The 16,488-nt window shown below is 41.8% G+C and overlaps 1 protein-coding gene across 1 annotated transcript; it reads left to right on the top strand.

Annotated features, from left to right (window-relative positions):
- The first annotated feature begins 318 nt into the window (after nucleotides 1–318).
- Nucleotides 319–14,883, top strand: bnip3lb (BCL2 interacting protein 3 like b). Its single transcript, XM_080046790.1, has 6 exons — nucleotides 319–588; nucleotides 4,616–4,892; nucleotides 7,300–7,378; nucleotides 10,016–10,119; nucleotides 11,136–11,285; nucleotides 12,521–14,883. Exons 1-6 carry the CDS (start codon nucleotides 534–536, stop codon nucleotides 12,567–12,569), a joined length of 714 nt encoding a protein of 237 aa, XP_079902916.1. The 5' UTR covers nucleotides 319–533; the 3' UTR covers nucleotides 12,570–14,883.
- Nucleotides 14,884–16,488: the final 1,605 nt, after the last annotated feature.

Here is a 16,488-nt window from a genome sequence, read left to right as displayed (position 1 = left end):
GCTGAAAACTAGACATCTGCCTCGTGTCTTGACTCTTGACAGGCGTGTGCCGTGTACGTGGGTACAAGCACGCCTCCTCCTACAGTGGGCAAATGGTACTAGCACCAGCCACTAGATGCCACCTTGTTTGAACTGCTTAGTTTCGTTTGATAATCGATGCTGATAGTTAATGCATACAGTAGCCTGTGCGGATGAGTGTTGGTGTTATTGTTTCCCCCCCCCCCCCTAGCTCGTTATGTCATCTGTCTTCCTCGCCCTCTTTTGTTATCAACGGGGCAGTGTGACGTCATCACCCAGGTCCGGAGGGGGGGAGTTTGGTTTGAGCGGCTCTCTCCGCTGCTGCCAGACTAGCTAACGAACGGAAAACATACTGCAGCGGCTCTTTAGAGAAGCTAGCCGCTCTTTAAAGAACAAGCTGAAGGCTACCGGGTTCGTTGTACTCTGGCACGGCTGAATGTGTGCAGACAATACGGTGGGCGTTTTGCACTGACTTTAGCCTTTTATGCAACCCGCCCTGCACACCAGGCACAACCATGTCGGACGCTGCTAACCCTCCTACAGACAACAACGGAGACCCCGGGCTAAACGGTGAGCTAAATGATATCTAAATACTGCTCTGGAACAGCCTGTCAGTGTGTTTTATGTGTCAGGGTAAGCGGCTGTATCTTTATTATGCGTTTATTCATGGGTTTTAATCATTAAAGGGTGAATTTTGTCCGTTTTAAAATGTTTTTTTTTGTCGCCGTGAAGCTGCATCGGAGGGGTAGAAGCGAGAACGCAATGTTCTGTGTGTTTATTGACAGTAGTCGCACCAATGGGGTTTCGGCAGGCTTAACTGACAGGAAAGTAAGCCAATCAGCGGTTCAGGCGCAGGTGGAGGAGGTGGGTTCAAGTATTGTCAACAAGGGGGAGATGGAAGAAGTCAGAACTGGCAAAAATGGGAGAATGGAAATTGACACAGCTTATGTACTTGTTTGGGTAACAAAAACGTAGATTTCTGAAGTTTGTACAATTCTTTATCCTTTCATTTAGGCCTATAGCCCATAGGCTGCTAGGATTCATTTAAAATAAATTGGTGTCGATAAATGACTAACTCAACAGTAAGCAAATACATTGTTTTTAACTGTGCGTTCACTCCATAATTTGATGTGTGGTCAAATAAATAATCACCTGAACTTTCAGTTGTTGAAATGGGATAGGCTACGTGTCTGACCTCGGTTTGCACCTCGGCCAATTGATGTAAACTGAGGCATGTTTATTACACTGCTGCACTGCCTCGGGGGGGGGGGGGGGGGGGCTACTAAAGAGCCGCTTTGCTTTAACTTTTACCACACTATGAGGGGCCGTCTTGGCTGTGACTGGGCATTCTATTTATGGCCACAGTAACAGACGTTTTGGACGTGAGACAGGTGGGGCAAAGTGTTACAGCACACAGCACTTTGGGATAATTGAGGCCAAAATCTGGGCAGGAATAAAAGTTTTCACACTTTTTTTTCCAGAAACACTCATTTTTAAATAGGATCAGCTACCTAATGATTGATAGTTGCATTTAAAGAAGACCTGTGTGGTGGAGTAATCCAGTATTTTGTTTGTAGCAATATTACAATTTTATCTGAGAGATTTTGCAGGTTGTTCAAGTATGCTTCAATTGTTCGGTTCAGTATTTTATTTATACAATTATCTGAAAAATCTGTCATGTTATGACAATAACAAGTAAAAAGCACTGGAGAATGTCTGTAAACATTTCTGAATGATCCAACATTTTATTTTGTCTGGGGCCCCACAATCCCTTGCTACCACACCATTTACCCAGCACCATTTTTGGGCAACTTGCTTGTGCATTTCGCTGATCAACCCAGTATTCATAATTGCATCTGAATCAGCCAGAAGAATTTACCCTATGAAGTATTACATTTAAAAGTGACATGATGCACACATTCATTTCATGGGTGGACCAGGTCCATGACTTATTATAATAATAATAATACATTTTATTTGTATTGCACTTTGTATTCAGGAATCTCAAAGTGCTATTAGAAAATCCATGCTGAGACACAGCTTCAGGCACATTACGACCCTGGACTGATCAGATGGATGATTATTGACTCTGACTCACTATGTTATTTTTGATGTTTCCTGGAGCTCTCCCATACAGTGTCATAATCCTTATTTTTGCTTAACACCTGGGCTCTTCTGGGCCCTCCTAACACCTGTCTTAACCTCAGCATCAGTAGGTCAGACACAGTGTCGGGTCTGCTTCCTTTAAAGCCCTCACATAACGGCTCTATGGGCAGAATGTTCAGGAGCGCCATGGTGCTTTTAGGTTGAGGGAGCGGAGACAATGGGCTGTCATCAGCAGCTTGGCTCGCAGTCTGCCGTGTAATCTGCAGGATGAGTGCGAGTGCTGAGTCGGGCCTGTTTTTTTGGATGGGAGGGGGTTATAACTGGCCTGATGCCTGAACAGTGAAATTCAGTCCCATGAAAGCTCATGTGAACACATAGTGTTGACTTACTTTGATGGGAATGAGTCATGTGACCTGCTCAGTATGCCTTCCTCTTTTATTTCATTTTGGTGAGCACGGACGGAGAAAGTGCACGATGAAAGATGTTACACAATTATTTGCTCCCCACATTCTCCAAATATGTGCCCTGGCTGACCCAACCCTCCTTCCATACTTGTTACCCAAGGCTCGTCTGACACGCTGTGCCTCCTTCCTCAGCTGCCAGTCCATGCCAGAGCTCACGTACAAACAGGGAGAGAGCGTCATATATCAGAGTCAAGGTCTACGGTTAACCACAGCACACTGGGACAGGCGTTTACAGCCCTTTCATCACAGTGCAATAGAGCTTAACTCTGGGACTCCTTTGACTGACGGACTCAGAGCATCTGTCTTATTGGCCCTTCCAATATTCGGATCAAGAATGACATTTTTCTCATCCCCCTCTTTTTTGGCTTTTAGAGTTAAAGGTGGAGTCAGCGATTCTGTCGAATGCTTTTTGTCAAAAACGCTTTTTTGCCATAATCAGTGAATATCTCCTCGCGATCCGCTTCCTGTTCGAATTGTGTGTGTGTGTGTGTGTGTGTGTGTGTGTGTGTGTGTGTGTGTGTGTGTGTGTGTGTGTGTGTGTGTGTGTGTGTGTGTGTGTGTGTGTGTGTGTGTGTGTGTGTGTGTGTGTGTGTGTGTGTGTGTGTGTGTGTGTGTGTGTGTGTGTGTGTGTGTGTGTGTGTGTGTACTTGAAAAAGAATCCGGTGTGAATACACAGTCTAGGCTGCGAAAACAGGCATGTTTCTAGCTATGGGGGCCCCTTTTGTTTACGTTGCCTTTGTTTTCAGTTTACAGAGCCTAGGCTGTGTATTAACACCAGGTTATTTTCAGCGCACACAAAGTACAGACAGGTGACGGATCGTGGGGAGATATTCACTGATTTTGACAACACATTCTACAGAGTAGCATACTCCACCTGTAATCACCTGTTTTCCTGTAGCTTCTTGAACACCCAGTGTAATTAACGATATTGATGATGGTTGCAAATACATTTAGGTGTGTGCTAGCTTTTAATCCCCTGCTTTGTACATGCTGACTCAACCGGACATTAAGAGTCGTTAAGAGCTACCATTAATCTTGTTAGTTACACCTGTGCTTGTCCAGTGACACGTCGGATGCCTGCTGGGAAAAAGGTCTTTAAAGGCTCCAGCCATAAGTTCCCCTTCTCTCACTGATGGTCCAGACAATGTCAGTGTTAGAAATCTATCATTCTGTGGAAATACAGAAAATAAACTACGCAAAGTTTGTTAACTTATTTATCAACGAGGACATAGGTCTTTTTCTTAGCAGACTTTTAAACGGGTCATATCAGCAGACTTGGTGTCATTAATATTATTGCGATGGTCACATTCCATTTAGATGTTTCAGCATCTAATTATTGTGTATGTGTGTCCACTGAGCTGGTTGTGATGACTGTGCTTCTCCTGCTATGTCTTAATGTCTCATGGGATAAACGATTAAATAAAGCTCCTTGCTTGCCCACAGTGAAATCCACATTTTATTTTAGAGGCCTAACTAAGCAAAAAGCCTGCTGCTTTGTGATTTCAGCTTCTTTGTTTATTGACATGACTTTCCACTGTTTCCATGGAATCGGTGCATGTTTTAAACAATAAACTCTTTGAAAAGCAATCCAAAGTGTCATGATGTTTAATACAAATTAGTTTTAATGTTCTCCTTCCGCTCTTTTACATAAATTCAGTTAAAGCACTTTTTTTATATATTTTTTTTTAGAAAAGTTGGCTTGCAGGCCAAGTATTTAAGACATAATGTCACTCACTACCTTGTGATTTATCCTAATATCATCTAATAATGGTGACGGTTGCCTGCTATTACGTGACTCGACGTGCCATAATTACAGTTCATCAACTTGATTATAGCCCATTATTAAAAAAAAGGAAAAAAAAGTCTTGCAGCAGGATAAAAGTGTAAAGTGTCTGTGTGGAGATTTTTTAATTTTATAATATTTGTTTCCCTTTATTTTAAAGAGAAAAAAAAAATTAACTTTGCCAGCACTGAAAAGAAGTGAGTGACTGAAGGAGACTGTATGTCTGTCTGTTCTCTTCCCTCAGGCTCATGGGTGGAGTTGCAGTTGAGCAGAGGCACATCCGGCGCATCGTCCCCGTTATCCAGCTCCACAGAGGGCCTTGGCCCCGGCCTGCTGCCCCCAGGCCTGCTGCCCCCAGGCCTGCTGCCTCTGCCCCTGCCTCAGGTGGAGGAGGAGGCTGAGGCCGTGGTGGGCGGGCTGGAGCACGTCCCCTCCTCCTCATCCATCCACAACGGAGACATGGAGAAGATCCTGCTGGACGCACAGAACGAGTCCAGCCGCAGCAACTCCTCCTGCGACAGGTACAGGCTGTTCACAGGACCTGAGGAGACACTGAGGGCGCATTCACACTAGGCTGTTTGTACCTTGCCCAAGCATGATTGACGGCTTAGGTCTAGTTCGTTTGACCAGTGTGAGTGCTCCGTACTGTGCTGCGGTATACCCTTCCTTGCCCCTTGCACGGTTGGAAGAGGTGTGCTTCGGCATGCTTCAGATGATAAACTACGAGCATGTGCGTAGACTCTAAAAAAAACATGTAACTGTTGGTCTGATGTGTAAGTGGAATGTTGTCTGTACATTTACAAATACGCTCCAAAACCCAACCTGCACGTATTAAGACATAGCAACGTATTGGCAAGAAACAACAGTGCCCAGGCCTGGATCTTTTGAAGCAGTGTGAGTGCGAGCCTAGCCAGTGGGGGGAGGGAGGGGGTCAATTGCAGCTAAGCACGGCACTGATCAACCAAGTGTGAGTGTGCCCTGAGTCCTCAGTAGCCCCCGAGGCATCAATAAAGTTATGAATGTTTGTTTGTTTAAAAACGCAATAAACCCATGTGTTTTATAGCAAACTAATCTTTCATTAACTCTGAAAACTCACAAAATAACACTGGCTTCAAAGGCTGTTCTAATTCATAATCTGCTTCCCATTAAATATACAGATGAGGGCACAGGAATGTCCTCCGCGGTTGAAAAGATCAGAGAAAGTCACATGAGCTCTTGGCTTCATAGAAAGACTGTGTTCAAAAGTTGTAGAAAAACATGTGATGTAGTTGGTTCCTGTTGAATGTTCCTCTTGACTTTCACTCAGTGCAGAGAGCAGCCTTCTTCAGAACATACATCTGATTTTAAAAGGCCAAACATTTGCTTTATTGTGTTGTTGCTGCAGTATTTATCACCTGGCGTGTTTGGCGCTCCTCTAAGGTTGTTTTCGTCCCTTGACTTCTGAACTACAGTGGAAAGTGCCTCTGTGTATTTCAGGAATGTGTATCCATGTCATAATTGCACTGTCAACATGTTGACTCAGCTTTAACTCCTGCTTGTCAGCTGCTCAGGGGTTGAGTATACTTACGAAGATAAAGTGACGTCTTCTTGCCTCCCCTTATTTTATTGAGGTAATTGAGGAACCTTGAAAACGCCTGACCCTTCCACTCCCCCAAGCCATTGTGTGTGTGTGTGTGTGTGTGTGCGTGTGCGTGTGTATGTGTGTGTGAGTAATCCTCAAGGCTGCGATAAAGTAGAGCTTATCACAGAGCCGGGCAGTCAGCTGTCTGTGAGTCACCTGAGGATGATTATGAGCATTTGAGCCAATAACACTGTATCAACAATCTGCTCTGACATTAAGCAGCAACACAAACATCAACATGGCAACCTCTTAACACCTTGTTTTAGTAGAACAATCCAGGTGTCCTCTTTACTAAGACTGTTCCCAGTACACATTTCATCAGAGAGGGTACAGGGAACAGAACAGAAGGGCTGCTGGGTAAATGACTGGCAAACATTCTATACTGTCCTAGTCAAGGTGTTGTAACATCTAGAGCACACAGCAAGCTGACCTCTGTTCACAACCACACGCGAATCAGGATATAGCTTTGTTGCACGGAAATATCTAAAAATAGGCTCAATGTGTATGGAGTCATAAAGCAGCAGAGACACTGAAAGAGAACAAAAGTTCACGTATTTCACTTAGAGGTTAATGTATAACAAAGAAGGCCTACTGCCTATGATATGTACATTTAGTTTATTGGCTTTTTACTTTGTTACCAGAGCCACGTATATCATCTTCCCAGTTCCTTTCTTTTGTCTATAACCGACCACTAAAAACTTAATTTTAATATTGCAAAAAACGCACATTAAAATCCCTAATGGATACATATAGTTGTTTTTTAGTTATTTTTAGTTTTTTTGACAAAATAATGTAAACAATTATCATAAAAATAATAGTTAATATAATTGAAAAACAAATTAAATGTCTGGCCCTGTCTATATCACCAATGTGTTTCATAATCTTAAATATGTAAATATCAGACATCAACTTATTACATACTTATAACATGGCCATTTACCAAAAGAAGAGAGACTGTCTCTAAATTGTCTGTTAAACCTAATGGCCAACCAAAGTGCTGTTGCTATGGATTACTGTAGTATATGACCCTTTGTGTACTGATCTCTTAACAGGTGTTGTGCTCTGTCTGGCACATGATACATTTTCCATTCCAAATGGTATACACGGTGTACCATCACACACACACACACACACACACACACACACACACACACACACACACACACACACACACACACACACACACACACACACACACACACACACACTGGTATAATCCAGGATGATGTTGAGTTCAAAATGGAGTCATGATGAGTTCATGACTTAGTAGTAAGGTGTCCTCTGATTTGTCTATTTTCTGTCCTCAGCCCCCCGCGGCCCCACAGTCCCACGGATGACGGACAGATCCACTTTGACGTGGACGTGAGCGGCAGAAGAGACAGCCAAGTAAGAGCTTGCATGGGCCTCCACAGGTTCTCCCATCAGTCTGTTGCCATGGTAACCTCCTCCACCTGCCCTGAGGTGGTGCAGGTTTAGAACACAGATAACAAGCTGGCTGTCTTACCCTGCGTTCCAAATCACATACTTTTTCTTTTACTACACTACATACTAGGGGTGTGAACGTTTACAAAAATGTCTAACCGTGTACACGACGGAATTTTTTTCGTGTACACGGTTAACCGTGACGTCATTGTCCTCGTGCGCCCGCCGTCCTGTAGGCGAGCGCACACACACACATACGCGTTCGCCTGTCATGTGCGCCGTCATTATCGCGCTTCATTAATTTCCTGATTAATATAGCCTATCGCTTTCTACATGTCCACGTTTATGCAGGTTGAACAGGTGTTATAAAGTTCGGGTTACTTACGCGCGTAGTTCACGTCAACCGGGTAACTTTAATCTTTAGGTTATCTTTCATCACTCTTCCGTGGCTGTGAGTCGAGCCCGAGAACGGCGCCTCCCCGTGTGTGTGTGCGTGTGTTTGCGATTATACACACACTCACACACACACGCCGAGGGACAGACAGATTGGGCAGACTAGCTTTTATCCTCCCCAAGTAGTTTATTAGTGATGTAAAATCAATAAATGCGTGTCTCCAGAACATATTTAAAAACTTTGAAAAAAAGAACATTTAAAATTTGAAGATTTTTTTTTTAAACGGTTTTCGTTCATTGATTTTTCCTAAACGGTTATGATTTACTAAACGGTTACTCGTGTACACATGTACACGTGCACACCCCTACTACATACTAAAGTGCAGATACCAATATGGTATTGGAGTTAGTGGGGCATTTATGTATTTTCAACATACTACAATTTGACATACATGTATTGGGACATATTTTTCTGGCATAATAAGTAGTTGGGAAGTATGGGTATTGGAACACAGGGTTAGTTTTATCTTTCTTTAAAAACTGTCAATTTCCATACATGCATAACATATACAGGTGTATTTGAAAAAAATATTTGAATATCAATGACAAATTAATTTTATTCTGTAATTTAATTCCAAAAAGTGTAACTATATCATATATTCTAGATTCATTGCACATATAGTAACAATAATCTACTTTTCAGAAGAGACAGCCAAATATACCATTCAACATTTCTGTATTATAAATCCTTTTTTGATTGGTTTTATGTAATATTCATATCTTTTGAGAAACTGGATTTCTTATTCAATGAGCTGTAAGCCGTAATCATCAAAACAAAAGAAAGGCCTGGCATATGTGTGTAAGGAATCCAGAATAAATGGAAGTTTCACTTTTTGAATTAACTTTTCAATATTATTCAAATTTTATGAGATGCATCTTTACCATGCACTTCTCGCTTTTCTGTTTTGCATAATGCTCATTATGTACAGTGAAGGAAATAAGTATTTGATCCCTCACCGATTTTGTAAATTTGCCCACTTACAATGAAATGAGTGGTCTATAATTTTAATGCTAGGTTTATTTTAACAGTGATAGACAGAATATCAAAAAGAAAATACAGAAAATCACTTTAAAAAAAAGATATCAATTATTTTGCATTTCATTGAGTGAAAAAAGTATTTGATCCCCTACCAATTATAAAGAATTCTGGTTCCCACAGATTAGTCCTTGTGCTTTAAAAAAGTATTCCTAATCTCAACTAGTTTCCTCTATAAAACACACCTGTCTCAACTTGTTACCTGTATAAAGGACACCTGTCCACAGAGTCAATAAATCAAACTCCAACATCTCCATCATGGGCAAGACCAAAGAGCTGTCTAAGGACATCAGGGACAAGATTGTAGATCTGCACAAGGCCGGAATAGACTACAAGACCATTGGCGAGAATCTGGGTGAGAAGGAAACATCTGTTGGTGCGATTATTCGAAAATGAAAGAAACACAAAATGACCCCCAATCTCCCTCGGTCTGGGGCTCCGTGCAAGATCTCACCTCGTGTGGTATCAATGATCATGAGAAAGGTGAGGGATCAGCCCAGATCTACACGGGAGGAGCTTGTTTATGAAAACAAGTTCTTCTTGAGCCAAAGGAGTGGCTCAAGAAGAAGCACATTAAGGTCATGGAGTGACCTAGCCAGTCTCCGGACCTTAATCCAATAGATCTGTGGAGGGAACTGAAGCTCAAGCGACAGCCTCGAAACCTTAAAGATTAGGAGAGGATCTGCAAAGAGGAGTGGTCCAAATATCCTCCTGAGATGTGTGCAAACCTGGTCATCAACTACAAGACACGTCTGACCTCTGTACTTGCCAACAAGGGTTTCTCCACCAAGTACTAAGCAATGTTTTGATAGGGGATCAAATACTTATTTCACTCAATGAAATGCAAAATCATTTCTATCCTTTTTTTATGTGATTTTCTGGATTTTCTTTTTGATATTCTGTCTATCACTGTTAAAATAAACCTAGCATTGAAATGATAGACTGTTCATTTCATTGTAAGTGGGCAAACTTGCAAAATCAGTGAGGGATCAAATACTTTTTTCCTCCACTGTATATAAAGCCTTAAGGCTGCGGTTGCTAAAATACACGTTCTGGGTGTGTGTGTGTGTGTGTGTGTGTGTGTGTGTGTGTGTGTGTGTGTGTGTCTTTAGTCAGAGGAAGACTCCTTGGACAAAGAGAGGGACATGGACATCCTGATGAAGGACTCAGATTGGGTCGCTGACTGGTCCAGTCGACCGGAAAACATTCCCCCAAAGTAAGTCTCGGATCATTAAGCATCAACGTTACGTTGCCATGGCCACCAAACACACACACACACACACACACACACACACACACACACACACACACACACACACACACACACACACACACACACACACACACACACACACACACACACACACACACACACACACAGCTGCTTGTTTGTTCAGAGAAAGTGGTTAGTCATTAAAGCCAGTAACGTCCGGTGAAAGCACAAATGTAAAGCCAACTGCCAGAGAGAGTGTGTGTGTGTGTGTGTGTGTGTGTGTGTGTGTGTGTGTGTGTGTGTGTGTGTGTGTGTGTGTGTGTGTGTGTGTGTGTGTGTGTGTGTGTGTGTGTGTGTGTGTGTGTGTGTGTGTGTGTGTGTGTGTGTGTGTGTGTGTGTGTGTGTGTGTGTGTGTGTGTGTGTGTGAAATTCTCTTGCTGACTTTTTTTTTTAACATTATTTGTACCCTGGAACTGTAATTTTCCTACTATGCATTTGTGTATCATAAATATATGTCGGAAATATATTTTTACGATATTTCTTATGTAAAAAAGGGGAAGAAAAACTGATAAATCTTAGTTCTGCACACATTATTATACACATAGAGTGATGTCACAGGTTTTTGGGAGGATCCTGGCGACCACACCAAACTTATAAAACCTCCGTCTTTCACAGAGCAAGTCCACCAGGGGCTATCAGTGTTCGATGGTGTCAGTTTTCTACAATATTGCCGACATAATCTGCAGCCCTCTGTGCTGCCAAAGACATGTATATGCGGGGAGTCCTGGAATAAGAACAGGCTTCTCTTCTGCCACCTGTTCCTGCAGTGGCCCCCGATAAATCCCTGCTCAAGTCATAGTGAGATATCACTCTCGTAATGGCTCCTAAATGAAGAGATCAAATTAAAGACGGCCTGTAATATAAATCATAGATGTGTGGGTGTATGCTTACCATGATTATCAGGTATCATGTTGGCAATGGGTGGTGCTGTGTCTAAAGTGAGTGTGTTTATTTTGCAGGGAGTTTCACTTCCGTCACCCCCGGCGCTCGGTAACACTCAGCATGAGGAAGACCGGGGCCATGAAGAAAGGAGGAATCTTCTCCGCAGAGTTCCTCAAAGTCTTCATCCCCTCGCTGCTGCTATCACACATCGTCGCTCTGGGGCTGGGGTAAGAAAAGAAACACACATCATCTGAGCCATCACAATGCTGCTAAGTAGACATCAAGCCCTGACAGCAGTTAAAGGTCACATACATTATTATGCTCCTTTTTCAGGTTCAAATTTGTAGTTTTTGAATCTAAGTACCGGTTTGAATCTAATGCCTCGTTTCCACCGAGCAGAGCGTCTCGGGCCAGTGCGCCTCAGAGCGGGACAGCTGGCTTACGATTGATCTGGAAGAAAAAGTGCATTTTGCATAATAGGTGACCTTTATATAATGAAATATAAAGAAGTTATTTCCATGTTGGTGAGCCAAAAAAACAAGAAACAGTGTAAAACTGTTCTAAACTAAGGGCAGGTATCCCAGAGCATTGATATAAGTGTCAATTACGACTTTAATTTCCCCTGTGAGCAGTTTTTCCCATTTTAACATTTCAAAGCAATTTCCTATAATCTAATTGGCTTCGTTTTAGATAATAATTTCCCAGTTGTATGAAAAGCCCAGTAGGGGGAGCTGCACAGCCACAGACTGAAATCAGCTGTGTCCTCTTCTCCCTTCTTTTATATCAGACTGCAACAGTAGCTGAGCAGCTGCTGACTGGAAGGCTACACACCTGCCTTCTCATAGCCATCTCCCAGCAGCCCCTTTCTCTCTCTTTGTGGAAACACATGTTACAATAATCCTAGCTTTTCAACCAGATCATGTCTCAGCCATGATACCTCAGACAGCAGCCTCCTTTTGTAGGAGAAGTGGAATGTAATGAGTGTCATTAACACACCTGTCATATTAACTACATCCCTGTTGGCCATTCAGGGGAAATAACGCTTATGTAATAAATCCCTGAGGCTCTCACTCAACTGTTATGTAATGCTATAGTTGAGTTTTTTGTGTGTAAAAAAACTATAGCAGTGTGGGTGGGTTTCATATTTCTTGTTTTCTATGTAGAGAAAGGTGATATATTGTTTGGATTGTGGAAAATAAATGCAAACTTTGCATTTTGGGAATCTATTTTCATATTAGTAAGTCCCTTAATACCACTGTAAAAATAAAAAAATGAAGGTATTACACCAGGGCACTCTTGTTCCTCTTCATTGTTTCTAAATATATCTGATTCAAATACCTTATAGACCAATTTCACAGCAGACATTTTGAATTGTCCATGCAGGAAAATGTGTGTGTTCACATTTGTTCGATGTTGATTATGTAACCTTGTCTTTTTTGTCTATGTGCCTTCCTCTCCACAGCGTGTACATTGGGAAGAGGTTGACCGTGCCAGCCACCAGCTCCTTCTGAACCCTGATACTGAAGTAAAGTGCCTGAGAAGTGGCCCTCGAAAGTTTTTTGCTGTCGCGAGAATAAATGCCCCGTTCTCTCTCTCCCTGCCTTCTGTCCTGCCTGACCCCTTCCCCCCCAATGCTTTCCCCTTACTGAGATATGAAATGTTCTCAGGAGAAATGCATCTGCCTTTCCTCGCTCTTCGCCCCCACTCCTTCCCAATTCGCCCTTTTATCTTGATCGCTACTCTATTGACTGTCTGTAGATATCCCTCCCCCTATCTCCTTATAACCTTCACCCATTTCGTATAAGCTTTTCAAAGAACGAATAAGAGGTCACTTTTCCATTTTCGGGTGGGTTTTCAGGGAGGGTCACAGCATCAAAACCAAACTCTTCTACTACTACACACTGTCCCGGTGCCCTTTTCAATAGCTGACAACGAAAGGGGGGAAGGGTTGATTGGGGCGTGGGGGGGAGGGCGGACCAGTTTTTAGGACTGACCACAGATTGTGCCACCTACATGAGTAGCCCAACATGTACGCTAACTGAAAAAAAGAGTGATCATGCCTTTTTTTAAAGTAGCCATTTTGCTCATTTTCCGTTTTAGATAATATAGCTTTTTTTATTTGTTTGAAAGCTATGTTGGATTTTTGAGAAGTTGTAATGGTGAAAGGAGTTATTATAGTGGCCACCATGACTTGCACTGGAGGGGAGGGAGACTAGACAGATTTATGTGATATATTTTCACCTTTTTATGGGATGGAAACTATAAAATGAAATATAATTGAATTCTGCATCCGAAATTGTCATTTTGCAAAGTGACCATAACCGTAAAACCAGGGTGGGTAAGTGTGTTGTGCAGGAAGGCAGACAGACAGACAGGCAGTGTTACACTAACAATATGTTTTGTCTGGGTCTTGGGGTAACTGCGCTGTGCGGTCCAGAAAGGTTCAGTTGTGTGTCTAAAGAGTTTGTCTCTGTGTTGTTTTTCCAGTGAGCCTCCTGGTTTTGTCTGCTACATATCATAGAGCTGCTTTGGTCCTCAACATTCAGACCCCAGTTCATTTTCCTCTATGCTATTTATTTGACTCATATTTCGTGGGGTTTAAGTCACCAGGATTTAGCACCAAAAGCTTAAAAACCACAAGATTTGTAATGAAGAGATTTTGCTTTATCGACATTTGTTTTGAGGATTTTTGATCAGTTTTTACGAGAAAGCTTTTTATGAAAGCTAAAAATTCTATTATAAACTTAAAATATTTGACTTTTTACTTCCAAGATATTAAGTTATATTAAGAGACATTTTATTTTAAAGCCGAAGTCTCTCTGGTAGCCGGCCCCTGCATTCTAACACTCCAAAGTGTTGACAAAATTACACAAATCGTGCAGAGATGCTTTGTAGAGCAGCAGGTAAAGAGAACGTATTCCAGGGTGTGGACAGCCAGAAGGAGAGATCATGAAATGCCGTATCCCAAACAGTTCTGATGTTTCAGGTATTTAAGAGTATTTGGGGGCATTTGCAGGTTTTCTTCCGCTAACTGGCATGTTGATAACCACTTTGTTGATAGTGGAGTTCCACTTTTTAAGGTGAACGTTGTACTACTTTTACATAGAACTTTTACATTTCTGACAGAAAAAGATACAAAAACAAAGAGTGTTGCTCCATGAGCACAACAGTGCACGTTGATTTGTTGCAAATGCGGGACAATTTTGTGAATACTGCCTTTCGGTGTCACATTTCAAGTAGCGAAAAAAAAGAAGAGTAAAAAAAGTTAAATACATAATGATACAAATACAACTGTATTTAAAATATAGTACTTTGCTTTTTCTGTTATCAACAACTACTTCTAAGTGAAAGTAAAATTAGCCTCTCTATGAAATTACTATTTGACCCAGCAGGTAGATTGATTGTACCTCTTTATTATTGACTGATTAACTTCCAGCAGTAACTGTGCTATCTGCCCAAGTCTGTACATGCAGTGTCTGACTGTTTTGCATTGTTCTGTCATGTTTATTTTTTTTGTGTCGAGTCGTCTGTTCTCTTCAGTTTATTTTTGTGCGGTAGACGGATTGTGAACGCACAGAGCGGGTGTTTAGTTTGACACATGGATGGTGTTTTAAGAAGTGTGGAAATGAAACCCCCTGGTATTGCTGACGGCAGGGCCTAATGTGAATAGGAAACGGAAGGTGTGGAAAGAGATTTCCCTTCAGACTGCAAAGGTCTAACAGTAGTTCTTATTGTAATGATGCATTTGCTTTGGATTTTCTTTTTCCCCCACTACATTGGAAGAATTGATAAACATTTTGTCATTAAAGATGACCTGAATGAAGATATTCACAGAGTGTGGCTTTTTTGAATAAACAACTGTTTTAATGATTGTATCTCATTGGAAACCATGAGTTTGTTAAAGATGTATTAATATTAATTCATTAGAAATGATCAGTTACAAAGTGAGGAATTTAACCATTCTGCTGAACCATTGGGTCTTTAAAAACAACCTCTTAAAGGTAGAGTCAGCGATTCTGGAGAAGGCTTGTTGTCAAAATATCTTTTTGAGTATCTCCTAACGACCTTCTACCTCTAGTGTGTGCTGAAAAGGAATCCAGTGTCAATACACAGCCTAGACTCTGTAAACGGGCATGTTGCTAGCTACGGTGGCCCCCTTCGTTTACATACCCTTTGTTTACATACCTATGTTCTCTCCCTCTCCCCTTTAACCCCAGGAGGTCATTCACCTCCAGGCCATTGCTTAAATAAGACATTGTTTCTTAGCAATTTTTTGCCTGTTTAAATAAAGGTTGATGATGATGACATACCAGTTATCAAGTTCTCCAGAATCGCTGACTCCTTAAATGCATCTGATTTAAATACATTTTGTCACAGATGTCCTATTATGGAAATGTTAATATTTATGACTCCATATGCAGAGTGAGAGCTGAAGTAAAGAGGTAAGAGTGAGTCACCGACACATGGTTTGTATAAAACTTCATAATCTTGACACTGGCATTAAGTGCCTCCATCATTTCATTGTTAACTGCCAAAACATGTCTTCAATGAAGCGAATAGTTTTTTTTCCCTATACTTGTTTCCACACCATGTCACCCTCTCTGCCACTGTCACAGGTCCCATTCATTGTTCATTGGACTGGATTCAAGTCAGCCAGAGCTTTGTGTACGGCAAGTTAGCGCACATAGCTGAGACCTGAGGCACTGGGGCCTCTCAGGAAATGACAACGACGTTTCCTAAAATTCCTGGGAGCTTTTCTTGACAGTTATTTGTCTTTTATGACCAGTGTTTATAAGGACAATGGACAGCCAAAAACAAATACACTTTGGTTGAAATTGGCAAATTCGGCTATTTTATAGTATTGCAAAGAACTGCACTTGTTGGGTTTGAGAATGTGTATTTCCTCTTAAGGTATAGATCTATGGTCCTGTAACATAACCTGTTTGTTTTTTAAAAACCCTTCCCGACAAATATACGATTTCTAGAACTCTCAAGTTGTTCCTAGAATCCATCGAAGCATTAACCCTATGCGACCTCAAGGTTTGAACTGCTCTTGAAACCAGAGCAGGCAGACTCCACGTCAGCACTGTACGTCAACTATTTCAATCTGCTCAACGAGGCCACCCGGACAGACACAGTGTGGGTGTCTCTCGCCCTGTGTTCTCTCTTTCCTTCTCTCTCTCTCAACAGTGAATGTGCTGGCTGGGGAAGCACTGCACTCCAGTGGCAGACCCTCTGCAGTGCTGGCATTGGTGCCTTCTGTTATTTCCTCATAAATGTTTCCAAAGCATGACAATGAGGTTTGTTTTGCTCATATTTACAACCAATACTTGTGGACATCGTAGCGTCATCATTTACGTCAGAGATGAATATAACACCAGACAGGTGCTTCTATCAATAAGCATCAGTGTTGAAACAAAAGGTGCAGAA

This window comes from Ammodytes marinus (assembly GCF_949987685.1).
Source record: "Ammodytes marinus genome assembly, chromosome: 18".
In the NCBI taxonomy this organism is placed as follows: Eukaryota; Metazoa; Chordata; class Actinopteri; order Uranoscopiformes; family Ammodytidae; genus Ammodytes; species Ammodytes marinus.
Note: the sequence above shows the minus strand (reverse complement) of the source record. Positions and strands in the feature narration are given on the sequence as shown.

Bases quoted from the DNA above. Each gene is read 5' to 3' on its own strand.
- bnip3lb (XM_080046790.1), top strand. From the start codon at position 534: ATGTCGGACGCTGCTAACCCTCCTACAGACAACAACGGAGACCCCGGG. The intron at 589-4,615 runs GTGAGCTAAATG...CTCTTCCCTCAG, and splicing joins CGGAGACCCCGGGCTAAACG to GCTCATGGGTGGAGTTGCAG. The intron at 11,286-12,520 runs GTAAGAAAAGAA...TCCTCTCCACAG, and splicing joins ATCGTCGCTCTGGGGCTGGG to CGTGTACATTGGGAAGAGGT.